The sequence below is a fragment of the Microcaecilia unicolor genome, chromosome 3 (assembly GCF_901765095.1).
Source record: "Microcaecilia unicolor chromosome 3, aMicUni1.1, whole genome shotgun sequence".
Taxonomy (NCBI): domain Eukaryota; kingdom Metazoa; phylum Chordata; class Amphibia; order Gymnophiona; family Siphonopidae; genus Microcaecilia; species Microcaecilia unicolor.
Genome location: NC_044033.1, coordinates 411,729,914 through 411,757,819, shown reverse-complemented (window position 1 = coordinate 411,757,819; position 27,906 = coordinate 411,729,914). Strand labels below are relative to the sequence as shown.

General features: G+C 43.4%; 1 protein-coding gene across 2 annotated transcripts in view; it reads left to right on the top strand.

The window, feature by feature from the left end:
* Positions 1-27,906, top strand: part of FKBP1B (FKBP prolyl isomerase 1B) — a 142,670-nt gene that overhangs the window by 99,480 nt on the left and 15,284 nt on the right. For both annotated transcript variants that reach the window (XM_030198799.1, XM_030198798.1), the window contains exon 3: positions 24,078-24,190. In XM_030198799.1, coding sequence (XP_030054659.1) covers positions 24,080-24,190 — 111 coding nt within the window. In that variant the 5' untranslated portion in view covers positions 24,078-24,079. The remainder of the gene's footprint in view (positions 1-24,077; positions 24,191-27,906) is intronic.

The window sequence follows — 27,906 nt, the reverse complement described above, 5'->3', positions numbered from 1 at the left end:
TCCCCTTCTGTTTGTGAACCTTGTATCTTGTCTGTTTGAGACCCTGTATCTTGAACCCTGTCTAGTCTAGCTTGTTTCTCCCCACTCGGTCCAGTGAGTCCTGCCGGCTGCCCGCAGCTAGGGGCTCAACCCCTAGGGAACGGCGGTCAAGCGCAGGTGGTCCTGTTCCAGTCACGCTAATTCCTGAATCCTGCTTGTGTTTCCTGATTCTGGTCCCTGCCAAGCCAGTCCTGTTGGTTCAGTCCTGGTTGGAGGGTTTTGCCTGCTGCTTCCGCTCCTCGTCAGCAGCCCAAGGGCTCATGATTCCAGACTATCTTTGAGAACCTGACACAGCCGAAAACTCCCAACAACTGTCTCTCCTTCATACTTGCAGCGACTGATACATACTGTTCGCACTGGCCCCACGGCCTTCCTTCTGATGTATTCCTGCCTATGCGGAAACAGGAAGTTGCATCAGAGGGATGGTTGTGGGGCCAACATGAGCAGTGTGTATTAGTTGCTGCTCTCTGCCGGTTTAAATCTGTTATTTAAAAGGTATGCGGGGGAGGGGGGTGTTTGAGAGACCATATGGCATGCAGGCTAGAGAGGGAGACCCCAAATCACTTGTGAGACAGAGCGGAGTTCTGCCCACCCATCTTGGGCCCAGGCCCACCCAAAATAGTGAGTCTGGCTACGCCCCTGTTACCAAGGTGCCAGAAAGGCCTGAGCTGTTAACCAAGCACAGCCACAGCAAACAAAAATGATCTATTTCCAATGAGCAACTGAAATAAACCCCCTGCCACCCTCTACCCTTCCAGTCTCAACCATATCTCTGAGATCCAAGTCAAGAAACACCTCCTGTAGCAAATGTTAGATCTTGTTCACCCTGTTAAAATGTCCCCGAGTCATTCTCTTGACTGAATAAACGAATTAAAACAAAGTTTAAATCAAATGCCCTTAATATGTAATACTGGTAACAATAACAAAACAGTGATGGAATATTCACATAGCAAACAGCCTGAGCCAACAGATTTATTTTCCACTGAACATAATTAACTTCGTATGAACTTATAGTGTGCTGAACTGGACAATGTTGCCACATTTAGACTGACTCTCTGAACTTCTGCATGAAAGGACGCCCTTCCCTCATTACCTCGCTCTGAAATAGTAATTAAAAAAGGCAAGTTCATTTTTATAATATACCACTACATTCCACAAAACAAAAGGAGCAAGTTCCCACATGGCATCTTTTTCTTTTGATGTAGGCACGAGAAAAGAAGATGTTAAATGCTCCAAGGTCTCAACCTAATTAATGATTTTTTTTTAATTATTTATACAGTGGTGGAAATAAGTATTTGATCCCTTGCTGATTTTGTAAGTTTGCCCACTGACAAAGACATGAGCAGCCCATAATTGAAGGGTAGGTTATTGGTAACAGTGAGAGATAGCACATCACAAATTAAATCCGGAAAATCACATTGTGGAAAGTATATGAATTTATTTGCATTCTGCAGAGGGAAATAAGTATTTAATCCCTCTGGCAAACAAGACCTAATACTTGGTGGCAAAACCCTTGTTGGCAAGCACAGCGGTCAGACGTCTTCTGTAGTTGATGATGAGGTTTGCACACATGTCAGGAGGAATTTTGGTCCACTCCTCTTTGCAGATCATCTCTAAATCATTAAGAGTTCTGGGCTGTCGCTTGGCAACTCGCAGCTTCAGCTCGCTCCATAAGTTTTCAATGGGATTAAGGTCTGGTGACTGGCTAGGCCACTCCATGACCCTAATGTGCTTCTTCCTGAGCCACTCCTTTGTTGCCTTGGCTGTATGTTTTGGGTCATTGTCGTGCTGGAAGACCCAGCCACGACCCATTTTTAAGGCCCTGGCGGAGGGAAGGAGGTTGTCACTCAGAATTGTACGGTACATGGCCCCATCCATTCTCCCATTGATGCGGTGAAGTAGTCCTGTGCCCTTAGCAGAGAAACACCCCCAAAACATAACATTTCCACCTCCATGCTTGACAGTGGGGACGGTGTTCTTTGGGTCATAGGCAGCATTTCTCTTCCTCCAAACACGGCGAGTTGAGTTCATGCCAAAGAGCTCAATTTTTGTCTCATCTGACCACAGCACCTTCTCCCAATCACTCTCGGCATCATCCAGGTGTTCACTGGCAAACTTCAGACGGGCCGTCACATGTGCCTTCCGGAGCAGGGGGACCTTGCGGGCACTGCAGGATTGCAATCCGTTATGTCGTAATGTGTTACCAATGGTTTTCGTGGTGACAGTGGTCCCAGCTGCCTTGAGATCATTGACAAGTTCCCCCCTTGTAGTTGTAGGCTGATTTCTAACCTTCCTCATGATCAAGAATACCCCACGAGGTGAGATTTTGCGTGGAGCCCCAGATCTTTGTCGATTGACAGTCATTTTGTACTTCTTCCATTTTCTTACTATGGCACCAACAGTTGTCTCCTTCTCGCCCAGCGTCTTACTGATGGTTTTGTAGCCCATTCCAGCCTTGTGCAGGTGTATGATCTTGTCCCTGACATCCTTAGACAGCTCCTTGCTCTTGGCCATTTTGTAGAGGTTAGAGTCTGACTGATTCACTGAGTCTGTGGACAGGTGTCTTTCATACAGGTGACCATTGCCGACAGCTGTCTGTCATGCAGGTAACGAGTTGATTTGGAGCATCTACCTGGTCTGTAGGGGCCAGATCTCTTACTGGTTGGTGGGGGATCAAATACTTATTTCCCTCTGCAGAATGCAAATAAATTCATATACTTTCCACAATGTGATTTTCCGGATTTAATTTGTGATGTGCTATCTCTCACTGTTACCAATAACCTACCCTTCAATTATGGGCTGCTCATGTCTTTGTCAGTGGGCAAACTTACAAAATCAGCAAGGGATCAAATACTTATTTCCACCACTGTAAATAGTAAGTCTGATTGTTGAGCACCTGATACTCATAACATGATGTCTGTTTTGGTGGCCCTTTATCTGCAAGAATACAGGGTGTGCTTATAACCAGCCCCTCCAAATGAACTAATTACTACTCTAACTGATGAAACCAATAATACTTCGTCTGTGTAAATCCATATGCTGCACAAGCTGACATGTTGGGGGGGGGAGGGGGCAGGGCTGGGGGGCACCTTACCGTGGTCTTCAAAATGTCTGCCAGTGTACTGTATTCCTCCTGGGCTCACGCTCCCTATGCTCCTCGCTGAATCCTGCCTGAGTGAATCCTCTAGCTGACACCCTACTCTGTTCTCTCCTCTATTGCTGTGCAGCCCACAGCTGCTACTCTCTCTCCTTAGCCTTAGTAGTAAGTACAACTACACCATTACCCACCACCACATTGAAAAATAACCCACAAAATGGTATGCTGTGATGGCACACTATTTAATAGTGTGGTGGCAGTAGTGCGAAGTGAAAGATGAAAAGAGGCCAGTCAGGGTCATCTCTTCTGGTGGGTGGAGAGGGGACTACTGACGTGCCAGCATTTGGGAAGGATTATGTGCGTTTGCATGTGTGCCTGGAGGCTGGATTACCAAAGTTTCCTTATCCCAGCAGTAAAAGGTAGGTGTCCATTTTACTGTGGGTATAGGGATTTCTGCCGCTCCCGCAGGGCAGGGAAATAATTGGTTTGCATCCGCAGTAAAATATGGAAAATTTTTGCTGTTCCCACGGTGTAACCATGGATTACCGCAGTTTACCACAGCTACCCGCTTCCATGACATTCTCTACTCTGCAATCCCTTCCTCTCCTTCACCGATCATTATTCAGTACTGTTCTTATCCCTCCCAGCCCCCATACCCGTTCTTTAAGCAATTATTTCCTTAGAATACTCCTGTCTGCACTCTTTCAATTTCATTTGTCATTGTTCCAGCCCTTCCTGTACTTAAGAACGTATGAATTGCCATACTAGGTCAGACTAAAGGTCCATCAAGCCCAGTGTCCTGTTTATAACTGTGGCCAAACCAGGTCACAAGTACCAGGCAGGATCCCAAATAGTAGAAAAATTTCATGCTGTTTACCCAAGAGATAAGGCAGTAGCTTTCCGCAGGTCTATCTTAATAAGTCTATTGGCTTTTTCCCCAGGAATGTGTCCAAACCTTTTTTTTTTTTTTAACTCAGCTACACCAACTGTTTTTACCACATTTATTTATTTTATTTTTGTTACATTTGTACCCCGCGCTTTCCCACTCATGGCAGGCTCAATGCGGCTTACATATTGTATACAGGTACTTATTTGTACCTGGGGCAATGGAGGGTTAAGTGACTTGCCCAGAGTCACAAGGAGCTCCTCCAGCAATGAGTTCCAAACATTAACTATGCGTTGAGTGAATTAACATTTTTTTCCAGTTCGTTTTAAATATACTTCTTTGCAACTTCATGACATGTCCCTAAGTCTTTTGTATTTTTGCCTATTTGTGGGAAGAAGTGCTGAAAGAATAAGCCTCTCTTGGTAAGACATGAACATTACTTTGCTAGGAGATCTGGAAGGTGTCATGTCCCCTACCTCAACGTAAGCGGCGACCTTGGGCTGCGTGGGGTCCGGTCGACACGCACACTTGACTGGCACAGCCCTGAGCCATGTGTGTGTAGTTCTTCTCTGGCTGCAGGCTCCTTGATTGCTTTGCTTCCATGCACCTGGGTCTGCTCTCTCTCTGCCTGGCTTCCCTTGCTTCTCTCCTATTGGTCTTCCGGTTCCTCCTTCCCTTGCTCTTGTCCTATGGCTGTGCTCCTTCTCCCTGCTGGTCCCTGCTGATGTCAGACGCCAGCCCTTTATCAGCTGAGCTCTTCCTGGACTCCATGCTTGGGCTTCTACTTTGGTAGGTGTTACTTGCTCAGTAGTATGCTTCTTCTCTACTTTGTCCCTCTTTGCTGACTTTGCCTGTGCCTGGATTACTCTTTTGACCTGCTGCCTGCCTACTGACTTCACCCGTACCTGGATTATTCTCGTGACCTGCTTGCCTGCCTATTGACTTTACCTGTGCCTGAATTACTCTCTTGCCTGTTGTTTGCCTATACCTGGATCACTCCCCTGCCTGCTGCCTGCCTGTTGACATTGCCTGTTCCTGGATTACTCCCTTGCCTGCTGCCTACCTATTGACTTTGCCTGTACCTGGATCACTCTCTTGCCTGCTGCCAGTCTGGCCTTTATGTTCACCACCCCGCTTCCTGCTCCGTCTCGTAAGTCCTGCAGGCCGCCCGCACCTAGGGGCTCAACCTCTGGGGAACGGCGGTCAGCGCAGGTGAAATCCTGGGTTGTCCGGCCGCCAAGCGGAACCTGGTCCGAGTACCGGGCTCAGTAGCGCTGTACTTGGCACAAGAACTCACAAGTCTGACAGACGGGTATTTCCGTCATGATGTTTAAATCCGATTTTGGACATTTTGCTTAAAACGTCCAAAGATCAAGTGACAAACAGATCGATTTTCGAACCAGAAAACAGTCTATCTTTTTGTTTCAGAAATGAACAATTTGCTAGACATTTTTGTGCCCAGTGAGCCCAATATTCAGCTCCTGGACGGTTATCTCTGTTAAATATTAGCGCTTAGCGGGTAGTCACATGACTTAGCCTGCTAAGCACGAATATTCAGCGCCAAATCAGCTAAGTTGAGTGGTTAAGATAGGCCTGCTGTTTAAGCCCTTTATCTTTAATTGCTGTTAACTTAACCAGCTAACGCTGAACATTTGCAGCCAAAACTGAAACCACGGCCTAGGATTGAATATCTGAGGTCAGCACCAGTGGTGGCAGCTAACTGTGCTGCCTGCCGCTGGCTGAATATCAGGGAGAGTGCTGGCTGAATATCAGGGAGAGTGCATCTGTCTTTTTGGACCATTTAAAAATAAATAGTCTAAGGGAAAAACACACAAAAACAAGCCATTGGGATGTATGGGGGGGCCAACATTCTTAGTAGACTGGCCACACAGACATCTCAGCAGAGCAGTGGGGTGCCATAGGGGACACTGCAGTGGACTTCACATAGAAGGTCCCAGGTACATATTTCACCATTACCCCCTTACATTGTTTGCTGTGGGCAGGGACGGCCTGACCATTAGGCCACCTGAAGCGGGGCCTCAGGCGGCACTCTTCAAGAACGGCATCTCCCCTTTGCACCTTTCTGATGTAACTTCCAGTTTCGTCAGAGGCTCAGGAAGCCACAGTAAAGGGACGCTGCCCTGCCGCCGGCACCTGCCTCTTCCCGTTACTGCGGCCACCTCTCTGATGTAACTTCCTGTTTCGTCAGAGGCTCAGGCAGCCGCAGTAAAGGTGCCTGAGCAGCAGGGCAATGCCACAAATGGGCTGGAGGTATGAAGGGGGGCAGCACCTCGGCCGGGGGGGGGGGGGGGGGGAGGCAGCATCTTGCCTTGGGCCAGCCCTGGGTGTGGACTCCAAAACCCACCAAAAACCTAAAGTACCCACATATAGGTGATACCTGCAGGCATAAGGGCTAGGTTTTGGTGGGTTTTGGACTGCTCACACTTTCCACCACAAGTGTAACAATTAGAGTGGGATCTGGGCCTGGGCCCCCTTTTCTATAGTGCACTGCACCAACCATTATGCTACTCCAGGGACCTGCTTGCTGCTCTGATAGGACTGGCCATAATATCTGAAGCTATCATAGAGGCTGGTATGTACTGTTTCTTTCGCATCTTTGGGGGTTGGGAGGGAGTCAGTGACCACTGGGGAAGGGAGGTCAAGCCTTAATCCCTCCAGTGGTCATTTAGGGCACCTTTTTGCTATTTAGTCGTGATTGAAACAGGTCTAGACCAAAACATCCAGCTTTTAGCCCTGAACGGTTCTGCTTTGTTCTATTATGGCAGAAAAATGTAGAAGTTTTGAAAACGCCCAAATTGTACCCAAACGTGCCCCCTTGTGTTTCAAAAATAGTGTTTTGGGCATTTTGGCAAGATAAGTTGTCTGCTGCTTTATGCTACTTTTTGGACATTTTTCTGATTCAAAAATGAGCCTCCTGGTGACTTAAAATTTGGGATAGAAGAACATTTGTAGATTTATTGATAAAATTAGTTTTAATTTAAAAAAAAAAAAAGCAAACAATTATTAGATTGTTTTAAATAGTCTAATATTCTTTTGCCTGTAGTTAAATATAGTTGTTAAAGCCCTAGAACATTAAAAGGTAGATATTTACTTAATGGGTCTAAAATTATTTGCCTTAAGTTTAGTCTTCTTCACCCCCCCCCCCCCCCCAAGCTTCTACCTATCCCAGGCATATCTCTAAATTTATAGTTAATTATCTGTAATAAAAGGACAAGAGGAAAACTTGTCACCACAGGGTATTTTCATCAGCAAGTGATTTGTCCTAAACAACAATGAGCCCAATATTCAAAACTAACCGGCCAGGAATGGCTCCTGGCCAGTTAAATAGCATTTTAGCACCTAACCATGGATATTCATTGAGAGATAACTGGTTATTTCTCGCTGAATATCCGCAGTTTAGTAGTTAAAATAGGCCGCATAAATAGCAGGCCTCTTTAACTGCTAAGCACTTAACTGGTTAGCATTGAATGTCCGCTTAACCAGTTAAGTTGCTGCAGTCAAAAATGAAACCGGATATTCAATGCCAGTCAACGGAAACGGCCCAACATTGAATATCTGGGTTTAATGCCGGTGAAGGACAGCAAAAGCGCTGCCCACCACTGGCTGAATATCGGGGAGTAAATATTTGCAGTTCACTGACAGTCCCTCATGAGAGAATCGTAAGGAAATCAAAAAGCTATGGGAATAGGTGGTGATTTCCTGCTGAGGATTGGGATTTGGATAAAAGAAACATTAGAGTTGAACTGCCAGTTCTCTCAGTGGAGGAAAGTGAATAGAGGAGTATTGCAGGGATCAGTACAGGGACCGATGCTTTTTAACATATCTATAAATGATCTGCAAATGGTTACTCGATTTTAGGTTCCAAGTTAGAAGTCACCACCCGGGAAAAGAATCTAGATGTCATAGACCAGGACTCGACAAATCCCAGGCCTGGAAATTTCATCCTGGTTCCTAGGATTTTATATCCCTGATATATTTCTTTTCCTACCGCTGTATGGCCTGTAACTACTCGCCACCCTGCATGGTGATCAGACTCTGCTTATACATGAGCCACGCAGTACAGGCATTCATGAAGTCTCGCCGGACTTGAAACCGTGAGACATTCCCAACTTCCTGCACTGCACGGCTCAAGTATATGCAGAACCCAATTTCCATTCAGGACGTAGAGAAGCAGTTTCAGGTAGCGCTGTGAGTAACTAGGGAGGCCCAAGAGAGACAGGGGGAAGGCAGGGGGGAGTTATGAGTAGAGATAGATAGGCTGGGAGTGGGGAGTTAGACTGGGTGGAGGGGGGGGGTTATGAGAGAGAAACTGATGGGCACCCAGGCTATGATGATAGGTGAAACTGAGGCAGTTGCCTCTTTTCTTCACATATCTAGAGTTTGCTGTCACACAACTGACAGCATGCTTTGGGAAGGAAGACTATTGACTTCTGCAGTTGATTAGCAGAGGCATTACTAAAGTTTGTATGCCCAGTCTTTCAGTATCCCAAGATCCTCCTGCAGTTTGACAGTTTGGAATAAATTTTGTGTCATCTGCCATTTGGACACCCAGTCTTCCATCTTGCATAGTCCTCTTGCAATTTTTTTACAAACCACAGATAATTTCATACCTTTGAATAATTTGTTATCTGCAAATTTGATGACATATCTCATTGTTCCTACTTCCAGATCATTTATAAAAATGTTAAAAGCACCAATCCAGTACAGATTCCTGGGGTACTCCACTATTTATCTTCCTCCATAGAGAAAATTGACCATTTAAAATTACTTTTTTTTAATCAGTTCCCAATTCACAATGGGACATTGCCTTTTTAATTTCCTCAGGAATCTTTCATAAGGTACTTTATCAGATGCATTCTGAAAATCCAGATAACACTATGGCCCATATTTTAGAAGTTCTGTTTGTGTTTTGGACTTCTGAAAACTGGCATTTAGACATCCATATTGCATGGATATCAAAATCCTGATTTCATAAAGCCAGGATATGGACAGCTAAAACTGCATTATGTCCTCATGGCAAGGGCAGGAGCAGGGAGGAGCCAAAATATGAACATCCAACTCTGATTTCAGAAGGGGACAAAAAATGGATGTTTGTTATTTAGATCTGGAACTTGGCATGTCCAGGTTACGGAAAGATCCTCTGCTTGAGTAGTTCTCCACTGGAAGGATTAAGGTAAATCACCTCCTTTATTACCCAGTTGCTGTCCCCCTCCCTCCCCTGAATGTGAAACTAGCAAGGGATACTGGGCTGTCTGACGGCTTCAGGAACTATGGGTTATGGTGGTATTAAATCTTTTTTTTTTAAATTAACTTCTTAATAGACGTTGTGCAGAGTTGAGGAGTAGCCTAATGGCTATGGCAGCAATCAAATCCCCCTTCAGTTGATTGTGATTTTATTTTATTTTTTACACCATGAGCCCTTCAGGGATTAAAAAAAAACTACTGTACTGAACATATAAGAAACATACAAGCCTGAAGAGCTGAAGTGGGATTTGAACCTGGGTGCCTTGTTCGCAGTCCCTGCTCTAACCATGGGGCTGCCCCTCTATACTGCATGGATATCTGTGTGGTTTTATAACATGGTATATGTGACCATTTTGGGGAAAAGGTGACTAAAGTCTCCAGAAACAAAAAATGAGGTTCGAAAAGGCATTCACTACTGATCCAACTTAAGTAACTGAACTCAGCAACACAATGAAGCCATAACCTGCAATGAACAATATATCACTCTTCTTCTCTTGATTCTCCAATGTTCTGTAATAACATCATTCTGTATTTGTTTCATCACTGGAGGTGGCTTAACACCTCACGGTACTATGTAAGTCACATTGAGCTTGCAAATAGGTGGGAAAATGTGGGGTACAAATGCAATAAATAAATAAAATAAAGAATTCTGTTGAGCAAACAATTTGTAACAGTCCAATCCCCATCCTATTAAGTGAAAAAAAATTAACAAGTTACAGAAGTTCAAAAATGTAATTTTTTTCAGGCTGCTTATGGACCCAGAACCTGAAAAAGGAGAAATTAGACCTTACCTGCTAATTTGCTTTCCTTTAGTCCTGCTGGTAGGCGTGCACAACCCATCAGTCCAATCCTGGGCCGGTCCGGAGGGATGCTAAGGAATTGACCATTCTCAACATTTTGGTTCTGGTACTTTACTCACCTTATCCCAGAGATGGTCACATATATATCTTATCTTAAGGGAAGCAAAGGCTTAAATGCCTAACAAACACAGCAATTTCACTTGGTGCTGAATACAGCACCCTCAATTTCTGCTTTAATCTTGTTATAATTGTAAGCTCCTGTTTTTCTGTAAATGTATATCTAGAACAGTCTTTAATCATGTATCCATCAATATTTTGTGCAAAAGATTTTTTTTTTTTAATTTGTACCCTGCACTTTCCCACTCATGGCAGGCTCAATGTGGCTTAGGTACTTATTTGTACCTGGGGCAATGGAGGGTTAAGTGACTTGCCCAGAGTCACAAGGAGCTGCCTGTGCCTGCAGTGGGAATTGAACCCAGTTCCCCAGGACCAAAGTCCACCACACTAACCACTAGGCCACTCCTCCACTCAAAGAGCTACATATAAATAGGACTTATCTGGCAATTGCTGTTCCTTGAAAATAGGATACAGCACGTACAATTCCACGAAAAAGCCTCACATTTCGAGCCAAAGCTCTACATCAGGACATGGCTGTATTTTATAAGCTTTGGCTCGAAACATGAGGCTTTTTCGTGGAATTGTACGTGCTGTATCCTATTTTCAAGGAACAGCAATTGCCAGATAAGTCCTATTTATATACAGTTGTAGATCTTTTGCACATAATAAAGCTGATGGATTATTAATGATTAGCCCTTAGTGCCATTTTTAAGGGTCACAGACCCTGCTATTGGCTGCTGATGGTCATATTTTGGTATCTTGCCAATGGGAGCAGAAGCTTTTGTGGACTTTTTAAATCCATTTTTTTTGGTCATTCCCTCTTTAAGCAGTATAAATTTTACAAAATTATGAACTGAGAAAAGAATAGTCAGCTCTGGTGACAACCATTTGAGTATCACATAATCCTACATGTTTAGATTTTAAGTCTTATTTCATAGGACTTCTGATGTAGACCCTTCATCTTTTTGATTGCCCTTAGCTGGACTGCTTTAATTCTGGCTGTGTTCAGTAGATAAAGCCTTCAGAATTGGTCACAATGCTTCAGGTGAGGTTTCAGTAATGACTTGTACAGTTCTTCTGTTCAGTTAGTTATTCCTCCAGCTCTAACCACTATCATATCATACTGTTTCCCTACCTTGAACTCATTTATTGTAACTACCTTGATCTCTTTTTTTCTTTATTGTGAACATCAATAACGCACTTGGAGTGGAGGTGTAGCCTAGTGGTTAGTGCAGTGGATTTTGATCCTGGGGAAGTGGGTTCAATTCCCACTGTAGCACTTTGTGACTCTGGGCAAGTCACCTAACTCTCCATTGCCCCAGGTACAAATAAGTACCTGTACATACTATGTAAACTGCTTTGAATGCAGTTGCGAAAACCACAGAAAGGCAGTATATCAAGTCCCCTTTCCTTTTATACTACTCCCTTGGCTATCATAGATCTTCAATTTTTTTTTTTTTTTTTAACTTAGCTTCCAACAGTCAAACTTCCTTAAATTTTGGATTTGGATTTAATTACTTGCCTTTGCAAACCCATACGCAAAATGAGTTAGAATGAGTTACATTTCAGGTACGGTAGCTTGGGGTTTACATCTCTAGGTTGATAACCTAGGGAAGTAGAGGGCAAAGTGACTTGTTCGAGATCAAAAGGACTATAAGCAGGAGAAGGGATTCGATACCTAGCTTCCTTGTTTTTCAACATCCTGCCCTAAGCACCAAACATAGTAACATAGTAAATGACGGCAGAAAAAGACCTGCATGGTCCATCTAGTCTGCCCTACAAGATAAACTCATATGTGCTACTTTTTGTGTATACCTTACCTTGATTTGTACCTGTCCTTTTCAGGGCACAGACCGTGTAAGTCTGCCCAGCACTATCCCCGCCTCCCAACCACCAGCCCCGCCTCCCGCCACCGGCTCTGCCACCCTCTCAGCTAAGCTCCTTAGGATCCATTCCTTTTGAACAGGATTCCTTTATGTTTATCCCACTCTTTTTGCCTATTCTTATGAGAATTGTATGATGCATTCAAACAAAGTTAACCAATAACTGATGCTGGTTTCGGTTGATTCTATTTTGCATGAAAATAATTATCAGCAAACTTATTTTTATTCCGTATAAGTAGAACTGGACATATCGAAACCAATAATAACTAATAACCTTTCTTTTCCTTTCTTTCCTTATCTTTTGCTACCACTTGGCTTTTAATTGTCTCCCTTGTCTAGCCTTTCCTTGATTTTCTTATTCGTTTTATACCTTCCATAACCTAGCTGTACTCTTCTCTATTTGCCTTCCTGTCACAAATTGGCGTTCTTTTTATTTTTATTCTATTTTGTAAATTGTAAACCGCTCCGTTATTGTTCAAAGGAAGGACAGTATATCAAACGAAATAAACCATAAACCAAAGTTGTTAGACCTATCTATACATATTTATCGCTCGTGCTTTGTGTCAAGCAGACAATTAATGCTAAGAAAGATACCTTATGTTTGCAACTTTATAGTTCATCCCTGTGAACTTTATACATATAGGGCTAAATTCTATATATCACGCCTAAACAATCGGCGCAACCCCCCCCCGCCCCCCCCGCCTAGGCGTATTCTATAAACTACGCCTAAAGTTAGGTGCGGTTTATAGAATACACCTAAATCTAGGCATAGTTAATAGAATACGCCCAGTGCCCATTTCCTGCGACTACATTTAGTCACGGCCATTTACGCCAGTGAAAACCTGGTGTAAATGCTTACGCCTAAATTACGTTTGGGAAGCTTGCCAGGTGCCCTTGGCCTGGATTGGCCGCTGTCGTGGACAGGATGCTGGGCTCGATGGACCCTTGGTCTTTTCCCAGTGTGGCATTACTTATGTACTTACGTACACACGGAACAGGCATATTCTACAACACTGCATGTAAATTCAAGGAATGCCCATAACCCTCCCATGGCCACACCCCCTTTTCAGATCTGCATCTTAGAATTTACGCGTATCACTTTATAGAATACGCTTAGACAGTTACACGTGTAAATTGTAATTAATATCAATTACTGTAAATGCTTGTTAAGTGCAATTATCAGCGCCTACTGGCTTGTTAAGCTTATTAAGTTGCACACGCAAATCCAGAATACAACAGGATTTGTATGCGCAACTTAAGTCGCACTGTAGCAGTCTATAATAGCACTGTACACACCTTCAGTCATACTTAACGTCTTCAGTATCTGAAGGCTGGGTATGTCTTCTGCAGTCCTCCATGAACATTGGAGGAAGCTTAAACGGGACCTGCGCTCCATCTCACTGACTGACTAAGCTGGATTGTAGTGTAAGGGGTAATGGATAAGTGATTTGTTACACCGCCTTTCTGTGGTACACCCAAAGCAATTTACATACTTTATACAATATGGCTGATGTACTTGTTTAGCTATCTTATTAAGGATGCTAGAATGTAATAGGAGTGGCCTTGTGGTTAGGGTGGTGGACTTCAGTCCTGAGGAACTGAGTTTGATTCCTGCTTCAGGCACAGGCAGCTCCTTGTGACTCTGGGCAAGTCACTCAACCCTCCATTTCCCCATATAAGCCGCATTGAGCCTGCCATGAGTGGGAAAGCATGGGGTACAAATGTAACAAAATAAATAATTAAAAAAAAGCTGCCCAGAAAATATTTAGACATGAAAAAGAATGCTTTTGTTTTTCTTCTTTTACCAAGCACTACACCAGGATTAAGAATATTTCTGTTTCCCTGCTACTTTGCTTGTTTTTTTTTAACCGCTTGCATTGCCCCAGCGGGCCCTTAGCTGTAAAAAACTTCAGAGAAATGGCAGGTTTAGAGGTAGAAGCATTCTGGGAGCCGTCATTCAGTGACAACTTGGAAGCTTTGCAGCAGCCAAAGAGAACGCCTCAGCTTCCTTCTGAGGTCTGCCACTGACTGTTGAATATTCAGTGTTGCTTTTTTTAATGGTATTTTTCTTTTAATTGCCTTCCCATCTCTCAGGCACTGTACAGCTAAACTCAGTTGTAAGCCAGAAGGTGCAGTCACAGCTGGGGAGAGTGCAAGGTCCTTGCAAGTTCAACTGTCTTCTGATTGCCTGCCAGCTCTCTTTGTCTAAATAGTAGTCCAGGGGAAGGTGGAGAGAAATTCTAGGGCATCTACCATTAGTTCTGCAGCAGCAAAGGAAAAAGATTCTCAGCCCCAAATATACAATTTCATTTTATTCCTTAACAACATAGGCCATATGGTCTTTATCTGCTATAACTTTGTCTAGTTTGTCTAACCATAGTACTAAGCCTCCCTCGCCCTCAAAGATCCTCTGTGCTTGTCCCAATCTTTCTGAAATTCAAATATAGTCCTCGTCTCCAAACCTTCCGTTGGGAGGCTGTTCCATATATCTTTACCTTCATCCTATGCACCCCCTCTTTCCAGAGTTTCCTTTCAGTTGAAAGAGGGTCACCTCCTGTACATTATTACAATGGAAATATTTAAATGTCTCCATCAAATCTCCCCTCCCCCACTTTTTTTTCCAAATTATGCATATTTACATTTTTTAAGTCAGTTACCATGTGCTTTATGTCATAGACCACTGACTGTTTTATTATTATTATTATTAGCATTTGTATAGCGCTACCAGACACACGCAGTGCTGAATACCTGACATAAAGAGACAGTCCCTGCTCAAAAGAGCTTACAATCTAAATAATACAGACAGACAAGACAGTTACAGGTGAGGGAAGTAATGGGTGAGAAGGAAGGAAGGGACACTATCTAGACCGATCCTGTCATGTTTACCCTTTTGAAGGTGCAGTACACCAAATGAGGTCTCGCCAGTCTTACAGGGAGGCAAAACCATCTCCCTTTTCTTGCTGACCATTGTTCTTCCCAGAGCGTAGCTATGGGGGGCCTGGGCCCCCGCAAATTTCGTCCGGGCCCCTGGTTTGGCTGGCCGGGGGCCCCAACCCCCTCCATCAAAGGTACTTGTTTTTGCGGGAGAAGTGGCAAGAAGGTGAGGCTATGTGTGTGTGTGGGGGGGGGGGGGGGGGAGGCGGCAGGGCGACACTCAAAATGTGCCCCAAACCTCAGGCCTGGCCCCCTCCTACTGTGAAGTCTGGCTACGCCCCTGGTTCTCCCTACTTCATTTTTTCCTATTGCCTTTTCTACCTGTTTGACCACCTTAACATCATCAGATACAATCATTCCCAGATCACGCTCTTCTTTCATGCAAAGAAGTACTTTACCCCCTTGGATTTTTACAACCCAAATGCATGACCCTGCATTTTTTTAACATGCATGAGAGAGAAGGGAACAACTAAGAAAATGGTGCAGGAAACTAAAAGACTGGTTTGGGGAAAGCCTGAGAGTTTTGGAGGATTGTAACCGGGAGAGGAGAGAGACTGGTGGGAAGATGGTTTGATTTAGGATTGGGAAAAATGGGATGAGGGGGGAGGCGGAGGTTTCAAGAGAGAATTTAGTTCCTTTTGTTTTTTTTTTGGCTCAGTAGGTAGAGAGGCACAGCAGACCCTGCTACAAGGCTAACCCATAAGATTGAAAACATGGAGCCTTATTGTGCCCTGCCCTGGTCATCAGTCACTCCCATCCATCATCATCTCTGCAGCCAGTCCTCATAATATTGAGAAACATGGTTGAAAGTTATCTGGGTATGCTTGGTGATTGCAGCACCACATACTGTATATGAAATACTTTATCTGAACATCAGTTGACTTCATGTGGTCCATAAACTGGACAAACTCCCGTTATCTGAAGCAAAGCTGGATAAAAGATGCACCAGCTCAGTGATGTCTTCCAATAGCATTATGGTTGTGCCTTGCAGGACTTCCAAGTTGCTGTTTGTAGCAACAACAAAAAAAAGACATTATTTTATGAGTGTGATTAAGAACTCCTTGAATAAACTGCTTGAACATTTTTATGTGATGCTGGGGTTCTTTAAAGACACCTATTGATAGGACTGAATCTCACCAATTTTTTGCTTCTAAAGTTGCTAGTATTTTTCTGGTGGAATTCTGATATTGATCAGATTGTTGGGCGTTTAAATACCACCACCACTGTTTTATATCTTTGTTCTTTTGGGCTCATGAAAATGTGTATTGATACTATTGATACGTCTCTACTACAAATTGTGGAAGTTTCTCTTCCTCAGACCATGATGCCCTTGAGGGTTAATTCTGTAAAGCAGGCATTAACTAACATTTACACGCCAGTTATGCACATATGTGTATAGATATATGTATGTTTGTGAAAGTATGTTGCCTAAGCGCTCTTCTGTAACTTTTCGTGTATCTCTGATAGCGCATAGAGGGAGATTCTATATATGGCGCCTGAAAAAATCTGTGCAGTTAAAAAAAAAAATACGCTTAGGCGTATTCTGTAGAATGCACCTAAATTTTATAGAAAAGGCTTAAATTTCTGCCCCGTATATAGAATAATGCCGAGCATCTCTCCACACGACTAAATGTAGTTGTGGCTATTTACGCCAAGTAAAACTTGGTGTAAATCCCTGTGCCTAGATTATGCGCAGATTAGGTGTATTCTATAATGATGCATGTAGTTTTTCAGAATGCCCATTTCCCTGCCCTTAACCAAGCCCCTTATGGATGCGCTCATTAGAATTTAGGTGCAGTGCATTACAGAATACACTTAGCGAGTTATGTGCATAAATTCTAATTATTGCCAATTAGTGCTCATAATTGCTTGTTAAGCACTGTTATCAACGCTGATTGGCATTGTTAAAGAATATGCTTGGATTTCGATGCAGAACACTAGGCGCGATTTGTAGAATCCGGGGGATAGTTTGTAGGTGGATATACATGTGGGTGGCATCTAGGTGGAGCATACATTTGCCCCTGGATTCTACATAAGGCACCTGGATTTACGTGTGCTTCCCAGATGTGTATAGATTAATTGGCTAATGAGCCAATTAACATCAATTGGATGCTAACAATTTGCGCACGCATCCAGTTGCATGGTGTTCTATAAGGCATGGCGCTTGACACTTTTAGTGCTGAACTGAAAAGGGGGTGTCTCAAGGGTGTTCCGAAAAATTGTGTACATAGTTACAGAATCTGTCTCAGCACACTTAACTCTGGCACCAGCACTTACACCAGGTTTCAGCAGGCATAAGTTTAGCATCAAAAGTTAGACGTGGGAATCGGCACTAAGCGTGATTCAGTAAAGGGCACACGTCCTTTAGAGAATCACGCCTAGTTCAGATTTTTTCCGGCACCAACTTTTGAGCACCATTTAAAGAATCCCCCCCCCCCTTACAGAATACTGTAAGTTGCGCACGTATCACCAGAACCTAGTCGTGAGCATTACACCAGCTCTGTGGCTGGGGGATATGCTCACACCTAAGTGCATTCACGCGTATATACCCTGTTAAGCTAGTATCTTGTAAGGGAAAGTAGGTTCCTGCTTTTCCTTTATAGGATAGATGCCAGTCAGATGCCCAGTTCCAGAGTTGCCCCTTCAGTGCGTAAACACACACATGTGCACATGATTTTGAAATTATTTCACAACTTTGAGTTTTCTGTTTCTGGCAAAGTGTACTAACAGGTGTTAGAATAGCTTCAGCAGCTTTTGACAAATGGACTTATCTTGAGCAGCGATGAGGCAAAGAGTCTACCAGAGGTAGACAAACACCAAAATCCCACGAGAGATGAACAGCACAAAGACAGTGAGAAGTGGGCCAATGACTCAAGAGACCAGGGCAACAAACAAATATCTGAAGCAATTTATTGAAGACTCGACACAGATCTGTGTTTCAGCCACAGGTGTGCCTCGGGAGTCTTTGGAGCTTGGTGAGTGGGTAAATTTCCAAAAGATGGTTACTTTAAATGTTATAGTACGTGGTTGGTCTTAAAAAAGACCTTTGGTGAAAAAAAACAGCGAGGGAGATAAAACCACGTACTGTGTCGAGTCTTCAATAAATTGCTTCAGATTATTTGTTTGTTGCCCTGGTCTCTTGAGTCATTAGCCCACTTCCCACTGTCTTTATGCTCTTATCTTGAGCAGCACCAGTTCAGTTTTCATGCCGTTCATGGTCCTGCTCTTTATCTGTTCTTGACCACATTCAAGGATTTGATGAAGTTCAAGCTTTCTTATTACCTTTTTTTTTTATGCTGCAGCCAGAATAGGTCATAACATTTTGTTAGAGCACATGCATTAATTATGGATTGGATCTTGTATTTTGGCATGGTTTTGATCCTTTCTGTTAGGACATAAGCAACAGGGGTTTTCAACCCAATTCTCAGAAAACACCTAGCCAGTCAAGTTTTCAGGATACGCACAATGAATATGCATGAGACAGATTTGCATACAATAGAGGTAAAGCATGCAAATTATCCATGCATATTCATTGTGGGTATCCTGAATACCTGACGGGCTAGTTGTGTCCTGAGGACTGAATTGAGAATCCTGGGTTAGTCATAAGGGAGAACTCTGGTCCCCTGTGCCTGAAGGGTCCGCACTGTTAACTGTACTTTTTAGTATCTGCCTGCTTCCTCTGGTTTGGGGGTTGGTTGTTTTTTTGTTTTTTGTTTTTTTTACTGTTCTGGATTTGAGGCAGTATGCCGTTCATTTTCATTTCTATTCAGATGTCATGATTTGTATACCTTTTTTTTTTTTTTTTAAACAATAGGTTACCTTTGCAAAAGTTATCTGACATTGCTCAAGCTAATAATGTCAGATAACTTCCAGTAAACTAGCTGTTGTGAAAACTGAGGCATCGATTGTAGCTAGATCGATACTGATTTCCCTGATAGTCTTGACAGTAGGGTGTTAGGTTATACTGAAATCTGATCAGCTTCGTTATCTGGGTGTTAGATATGTAATTAAGTTTAAACCTCATATTGAAAGCATGGTCAAATCGATGAACTGTAAATTACTCATTATGGACTAAATTCTATAAATGGCGCCTAAAAATCAGCACAGAAGAAAATAGCACAGTGCTGTTCTGTAAATGGCGCTTAAAATTAGGTGATGTCTATAGATTAGCGCTTAGTTCTGGGAGTCCGACTATATTTAGCGAAACCTTTGTGTAAATCCTCACACTTAAATTAGGTGCAGATCCTCTTTATTCTATCACATCACACATAAATTAAGGGAATGCCCCAAATTCACCCATGGCCATGCCCCCTTTTTGGGATCCGTGTGTAAAATTTATGCATGTAAATCCAATTAGCACCAGTAAATTGCTTGTTAATTTCAATTGTCAGCGCTAATTGGCTCGTTTTCAATTAAATTGCGTTCGCAGTTTTTAGTAACTTTTATAGAGTTCGGGAGCATGGGGACAGTTCTATAATCTTGCGCTTATGTGATGACTATTCTGTAAAGAAAACTAGATGCCTACTTTCCTATCTAGAATACTAACATAACAGTTAAAATACACACCTTTTTAATTTAGGTACAAGCATAAAGCTGGTGTAAATACTTGCACCTGAATTACCAAAATCTGTGTATGTGTTTTACCATGTAACTGTGCACCCACCCATAAGCATCACCATACTGGAACAGACCAAAGGTCCATCAAGACCAGTATCCTGTTCCCAAGAGTGGCTAATCCAGGTCACAAGTACCTGACATGATCCCAAAAGAGTAAAATAGCTGGATTTTCCCCAAGTCTACCTTAGTAATGGTTTATGGACTTTTCTTTCAGGAACTTGTCCAAGCACTGTTTAAACCCTACTATGCTAACTGCTTATCACATTCTTTGACATTGAATTCCAGAGCTTAATTATACATTGAGTGACAAAAAATGTTATTCGATGTTCTAGGCGTACTACTTAGTAGCTTCATTGTGTGCCCCCTAGTCCTTGTATTTTTAGAAAGATTAAACAATTGATTCATATCTACCTATTCCACTCCACTCAGTATTTCATACACCTCTAGCATATCTTCCCTCAGCCGTGTCTTCTCTAACTTGTTTAGCCTTTCCTCACAGCAGGGCCACCGAGAAGGGGGGGGGGGGGCAGGGGGGACAAAATTCCCTGGGCCCGGGCCTCCAAGGGGGGCCCGGCACTGGGGTCAGGCCGCCGGCTCTGCAGTTCCCGGTCTCACCTGCCTGCCTCCTTGGCTCTGGGCCCCCTGCATTCGAAGCAGCAGTCACAGATCGCCTCCCTTCGGGCCTTCCCTCCCTGTGTCCCGCCCTCACGGAAACCGGAAGTTACATCAGACGAGGGCGGGACACAGGGAGGGAAGGCCCGAAGGGAGGCGATCTGCGACTGCCGCCTTGAATGCAGGGGGCCTGGAGCCGTGGAGGCAGGCAGGTGAGACCGCAGACTGCAGCGGCAGGGGGAGCAACGGGGGCGGCAGCGGCGGGGGGGGGGCGGAGGCAGGGCGGCTTTGCCCCTGGCCTGGCCTAGTCTCTTGGCGGCCCTGCCTCATAGAGTTGTCCCAGCCCCTTTTATCATTTTCAGTTCTGTTCTCTGTACTTTTTTAAAATTCCTCTCTATTTTTTTTTTTCAGAGACAGTTATCAGAATTGCACACAGTATTTGAGGTGTGGTCACACCATAGAGCATTACTAAAGCATTATAGTATTCTCAGCTTTGTTCTCTATTTCTTTCCTAATAATTCCTAATGTTCTATTTTGCTGTATAATGTTATCCTTTTGTATCCCCACCCACACACTTTTTCTTTTGCTTATATTGTAGTTCTTCCCAGCTCCTAATGTTGCTGGTCTGGTACATTCTTTCAAAATGTTAAAAAATCAAACACCAAAAGTGGTATATAAACCAATATATTCCTAAACATTCCTTAAAATCAACGCAGAAGAAATATCCTGGTAAAAACGTGATGGAAAAGGAAGGCTTTTAGTGGCCCTTTTACTAAGCTGTGGTAAAAGGAACACTGTGCTAGCCATTTTTGCTGTGTGCCAGGACCACTTTTACCTCAGTGGGTAAAAAGGCCAAAAAATGAAATGGCCATGAGGTAAGTTTGCACTTGCTGCATGGCCATTTTTTGGGGGGGAAGCACTTACCACACACCCGTTGAGGTGGCGGTAAGGGCTCCAGCGGAAATATTTTTAAAATATTTCCGCTATCGCCAGAAATGGGGCGGCTGGGGGTGGAAGTAGCACCGGCACCCGCGTTGGGCTGACTGTAGTTCCGGGTTACCATGTGGCAACCCTTTACTAAAAGGACCCTTTCGGGTGCTTGCGCCAGTCTGGTGGAATAAACTCCCTGAGGAGGTAAAGGGGTACATGCCCTTATTCTTATTTAGAAAGGGCTTGAAGTTGGTTTTATTTCTTTCTGATCGTTAGGATGCTTAATGTAATTTTGTGTTTATTGTATTTTAGTACATCGGCTCTACAGCTGGTGCAAGTTCTCACTCAGGAAACATAAGCACAGCTCTGACATGTTAAGCCAGCATTCTGTAAAGAAAAATAGGTTGCAAATAAGCATGTTCTTAATACCTGAAAATAGCCCCCCTCTGACTTGTCATCTCAAGATATTGTTGCGGCCTTCTGATTTTTCATATTTGTTTGCAGTCATTGATATCCCCAATCTTCAACTATGGTGCTTCTGGTTTTAAAATGCGTAGGACATCTAGGGGGAGGTTTCAGCAGCCAGCACTACAATTAGAAAGCTTTCCTGTATAGGCAAATAATGCAGTTTCACCAGGCACCTTGGTGAAATCTTCTGTGGTACCTGGCTGCTCAAGAGCTTCCCTTACAATAACTAGGAGCTTCTTTTGAGTTATTTGTAGCTGATTTTCAGGCCTTTGTGTATGCTTTGGAAATTGTGTGTAAAGTTAATTGGGGGGGGGGGGGGGTCAATCTATTTAGGGTTCTTTGAGGTACAAAATATTTGTGTGGTGGTGTTTTCACAACACAGCTTTTCCAGTGGAATCAGATATGTACATTTAGGAATCTCCAGTGCCAGGAAGGCACAAACACTGAGTTGAGGATGCGAAACATGCGAGGAGGACAGAGTACCAGGGGAAGTGGTGTTTTCCAACAAACACATTTAATATTTTTGCATAAAGGGTGTTTAACAGTTAAAACCTAAAATCAGAAGCTCTAATTATAATGTTATTGTAGCAGACATTCTGATTAAGGAAACTTCAGAAATTAATTATGGGATTATGCAAATCTTCTGAAATACAGTTGTTGGGGGGGAGAGTTGATTGAATGTTGGTTTAACATTATTTCCTAACAGTTTCTTATTGCCGTGATAATACTTGTCCATTAAGTGGACCTACTTTCCTTCAAAGGAGCTCTCTTCACACTAATATGGCAAACGGGTGGGGGGAGGGAGGTGGGAAGTTTATTACTGAATAGGGCAGGTCATAGACAGGGGCAGCAACACAGGGCCCTGCGCTCCTAGATGCCCCGGCATGTTCTATTCCCCTGTCTCGGAACACCCTCCGCTCCTGCTCTGTACCTTAATGTGCCTCTATTTTTCAGCAAAGAGAGCGGCAGGCAGTGGCAGTTTTTTTTATATCCCATCGACCGCCGAGCATGGAGCCTGCTCACTGCTGCGTCCTGCCCCCTTTTGATGTCATTTCCTGCTTCTGCAAGGATGGGACACAGCAGCAAACAGGCTCCGGGCTCAGTGGCCAGTGAGATGTGAAAATTGCTCCAGCTGCCTATGCTAAAATGCTGATGCAAGTTGAGGCACATATGGGGGGAAAGGTTTGGGGTTTTGACAGAGAGATATGCCACTGAGTTGAACCATAGGGGTTGAGGTGGATTGGGGGGGGGGGGGAGCGAGAGAGAGAGAAAGCCTGGATGGGGGAATAAGATTGGAGATAATTATTGTACAGGGCAATGTAAAGCAGCAGGGCGTGAAAACATTTCATTTGTCACTAGTAGAGGAATGGACTTGACTGAAGTAAGAGAGGAGAATATCAAGGGCTGCTTTGTCTAAATGTATCTTATTTGAAAAAGGCATGCTTACAAGAATAAACAGGATAATAAATAAATAATCCCTGACACCTCATTTGAAATCTTAATTCCGGTGGGGGGGGGGGGGGGGGGGAGCACTGAACTAGTCTGCACAGGGCCCTTCAATTGCTAATTGTTCTAATGCATGTTTATTAGGGGTATCATTAGTATTATGCTAACATTGTATTATATTACTGGTATTTCAATTCCAGTGCTGTGAAAGTGTATATATTTTTGATACTGTTTCACAGTAGTTCTATTATTAGGTTTCAATTTACTGTCTTCAAGTTTACCTCATTTATTGTATTTAGTTTATTCTTGGTTATTTTACTATTGTTATGGTGTTAACAAAATTGTAAGTTTTATGTTAAACTGTACCTGATGTACACCGCCTAGAGTGAATCTCTTCATCAAGGTGGTTAATAAATCCCAATAAGTAAATAAAGACTGGCCTTGTTCCTGAATATTCAAGATTAAGTCAGATTTACAACACTTCTTGTTGTTCCTTACATGATGTATGGTTAGTGTAATCAGATGCTGTACTTTATACAGAACAGTTTGGGGGGGGGGGGTGTTAAGAAATTATCATATGTCCTGTTTAAGCAAAAAGAGGACATTCAATTGTCCTGGTTTACAGTCTTGGCCATTCATGGAAGATAACTAAATTTCATATGTATTTGTGGGCAGCTCTAGGATGTTAAAGGAGGGGTACAGACAATATGAAGAATCCTTTCTGTTTCCACACAAGAAGCCTCCAAAAAGACAAAAGATAGAGAGGAGCCAGGAATAAGTACAGTAGCAGGAGACAGGAAACAGACAGGCTGATATTTTGAGGAGAGTAAGTGATACAGTACTCTTGCTCCATGAAGGATAAACAGGAGGCCTTTCAGCACTAGGACCTCTCCTAATGAGACCTCCGCCCTCTTCCCCCCCCCCCCCCCCCCCTTTCTTTAATGTCTGGCTTGAAACTGAATCCCTCTGTCTTATGTTGGCAGGAATGCTGCAGAATGGAAAGAAGTTTGACTCCTCTCGAGACAGGAACAAGTCTTTCAAGTTCAAGATTGGCAAGCAGGAAGTCATTAAAGGCTGGGAGGATGGAGTTGCTCAGGTATGAAGCACTGCTGCTGGCTGGAGCTTTTGACTGGCCTACAGAGGCCTGAAGTTTGTTGCAAGGTAGTAAAGCCCCAACACAGGCATAAGAAAATAAGCGTTGCCATACTGGGACAGACTGAGATCCATCAAGCCCAGTATCCTGTTTCCAACAGTGGTCAATCCAGGTCACAAGTACCTGGCAAGATCCCAGAACAGTAAAACAGATTTTATGCTGCTTATCCTAGAAAGAAGCAGTGGATTTTTCCCCGTCCATCTTAATAATGGTTTATGGACTTTTCTTTTAGGAAATTATCCAAACCTTTTTAAACCCCGCTAAGCTAACTGCTTTTACCATATTCTCTGGCATTGAATTCCAGAGTTTAATTACTCATTGAGTGAAGAGATATTTTCTCCGATTTGTTTTAAATTTACTACTTTGTAGCTTCATTGCATAGTCCTAGTATTTTTGGAAAGATTAAACAAGTGATTCGCATCTACCATTCCACTCCACTCGGTATTTTATTAGACCTCTGTCTTATCTTCCCCCAGCTGTCTCTTTTCCAAGCTGAAGAGCCTTAACTGTTTTAGCCCTTCCTCATAGGGAAGTTGTCCCATCCCCTTTATCATTTTCATCGCCCTTCTCTGTACCTTTTCTAATTCCGCTATATCTTTTTTGAGATGCGGTGACCAGAATTGCACACAGTATTTGATTTGCAGTCTTAACCTTGGAGTGATACAAAGGCATTATTCTCATTTTTGTTTTCCATTCCTTTCCTAATAATACCTAACATTCTATTTCCTTTCCTAGCTGACGTTGTACACTGAGCAGAGGGTTTCAGCGTATCATCAACAATGACACCTAGATCCTTTTTCCTGGGCAGTGATTCCTAATGTGAAACCTTGATTCATGTAGCTGTGGTTTGGGTTCCTCTTTCGCACTTGCATCACTTTGCACTTGCTCACATTAAACATATCATCTGCCACTTGGATGCCCAGTCTCCCAGTCTGGTAAGGTCCTCTTGCGATTTAACAACTTTGAATAACTTTGCGTTGTCAGCAAATTTAATTACCTCACTAGTTATTCCCATCTCTAGATCATTTATAAATATGTTTAAAAAACAGCAGTTCCATTTAACCCTACACTCTGTTTTCTATCTTTTAACCAGTTTTTAATCCACAATAGGACATTAGCTCCTATCCCATGACTTTCTGATTTCCTCTGGAATCATTCATGAGTCATTCATTTGTTAAATGCCCTTTGAAAATCCAGATACACAGTATCGACTGGCTCACCTTTATCCACATGTCTATTTACCCCTTCAAAGAAATATAGATGGTGAGGCAAGATTTCCCTTGACTAAATCCATGTTGGCTTTGTCTCATTAATCAATGCTTATGTGTATGCTCTGTAATTTTATTCTTTATAATAGCCTCTACCATTTTGCCTGGTACCGACATCAGGCTCACCAGTCTATAATTTCCCGGATCACCTCTGGAACCCTTTTAAAAAATTGACGTTATGTTGGCCACCCTCCAATCTTCTGATACCCTGCTTGATTTTATTTTATTTTTCAATTTGTTTATTGAGTTTCAAATATACATAACAATATTACATTGCCCCTAAACATCTTAATCTTATCAAGAAACTCATCTACCACTACCTAAAACACAAGTAAACTAGCTAAATGAAAGCATTACTTATACTACTATAGTCCATTCCATGTTTTGCCATAGGTTACTTGCGTCTTGCCCGTTTGTTGTCCTTCCTGCTAACCTAGAAACCCCCCCCCCTCCCTATCCCCTCCCCCCTCCCATTCCTACATCTACCCCCGCCCAGGGAAAGTCTCTCTGAGAATTCACTTCTCATGTCCAAATGTCCAGTTTACATATTCAGGATGCGCCCTCTGCCCCCTGAGGGGATGGTCTGCCAAAATGGCGTCCAGATCTTATGGAAGTCTTTCTCCGTGAATTTCCGGTCCCCTTCACTGTCTGCCATTTTCTTTTCGAATCTCATGTATTCTATCATCAGGCATCGCCACTGCTGCAATGTTGGCACTTTATTTGTAATCCATTCAGTGAGAATCAACTTTTTCCCTACCAGCGTAGCCCTATGAGTAAAGCTTTTGAAGCCCCTAGGGACAGGACACACTAATATCGGCCGCCCGAACAACGCCTGGGGACCGTTCTTCCAAGTTGCCCCCCACATCTTAGATGTCAACTGTGTGAGGGAGTTCCAGAATCTTTGGATGCCAGGGCACATCCAGAACATATGGCCAAGTGTCGCTCCCCCTGCTCCACATTTGGGGCAAGCGCCATCTGGGGAAATTCCCATATGGAATGCCCGTCTTGGGGGGATATATGTTCTCATTACTAATCCGTATTCCATTTCACTGTACATGACCATCTTGGATGAGTTGTGTATCTTGTATATAAACTCCTGCATGTCTCTTGATGTCAATTTTGTGCCCAAGTCTTTGTTTCATTTCTTGGATAAAGTCTCATAATCAGGTTCTACCACCATATCTCTGAGGATACTCTGTCCTGAGATTGTAGGGAATAGGCTGACGATAATCCTTCCTGCACATCCTCTGTAGACACTCCATGGCAGACTTTTAATATAATGTCTCAACTGCCAGTATGGAAGCGATCCGCTGAATGGAGGGAAATTGTGTCTGCAGGTCCTCAAATGATCTTGGTTGCCCTTCTGCAGTTAAAGCTTGGTATAGATACACAAGGCCTTTATCCTTCCACCTGCGGAAAACTCCATGGATAGTACCTGGCGGAAAGGCCGGGTTATCACAAATAGCCAAAAAGGGAGTGATCTTACTTTTGAAATGGTGATATCCGCAGACCCATCTCCACACTGCTCGCGCCGTTGGAATATGTGTGATTGTTGCAAGATCTGGGGGACGGGTCCCCTTCCCATGTGCAGCAGGCAACTGAAGTGCACTCCTTGAGTTAAAGTCGTCTCCAATGGAGTGTCCGAGAAATCTGAGGTTGCTCTATACCAGTCCGAGATATGTCGCATGCCACTGGCTATGGTGAGGTATCTCATACTTAGCAGGCCCAGACCCCCAAATTCTCGTGGGATTTGTAATATTGCAATTGAAAGTCTGGCTTTGCACCCTCTCCACAGGAATCTTTGTATAAGTTTATTTAGACGTTTTTCATCTGCTTGCTTGAGAAAAAGTGGGAGGGTCTGAAACGTGTACATCCATTTGGGCGCAATCAGCATGTTATAAGCTGCGATACGACCCATTAAGGACAATGGAAATTCTTCCAGAGCCGTAGTCTAGTGCGGGTTGTCTCAAACAAGGTTCCACATTCTCCTGATACAATCGCGTCAAGTTCTGCGGGATGGTGGTACCCAGGTATCTTATCTTGTCATCTGCCCTTGTCAGAGGGCTGTCCACTCCCGACTGCGCTTTATCAGGGTATACTTCCATGACCAAGGTCTTCTTGATGTTTAGGGTGAATCCCGAGAGTTCACCAAATTCCTGTATGAGCTGCAACAGATGATTTAGGGAATCTATTGGGCGCACGGTCGCAATCAGCAAGTCATCTGCAAATGCTAGAGTTTTAATGACTGCGCTCCCCACCCCCACCCCAGGAATTTTGTCTGTTTTCTTTAAAGCTCTCAGTAAGGGTTCTAGGGATAGTATGAACAGGGCCGGGGACATAGGGCAGCCCTGTCTGGTACCTCTGGCAATTTCGAAAAGCTGGGCAACTCAC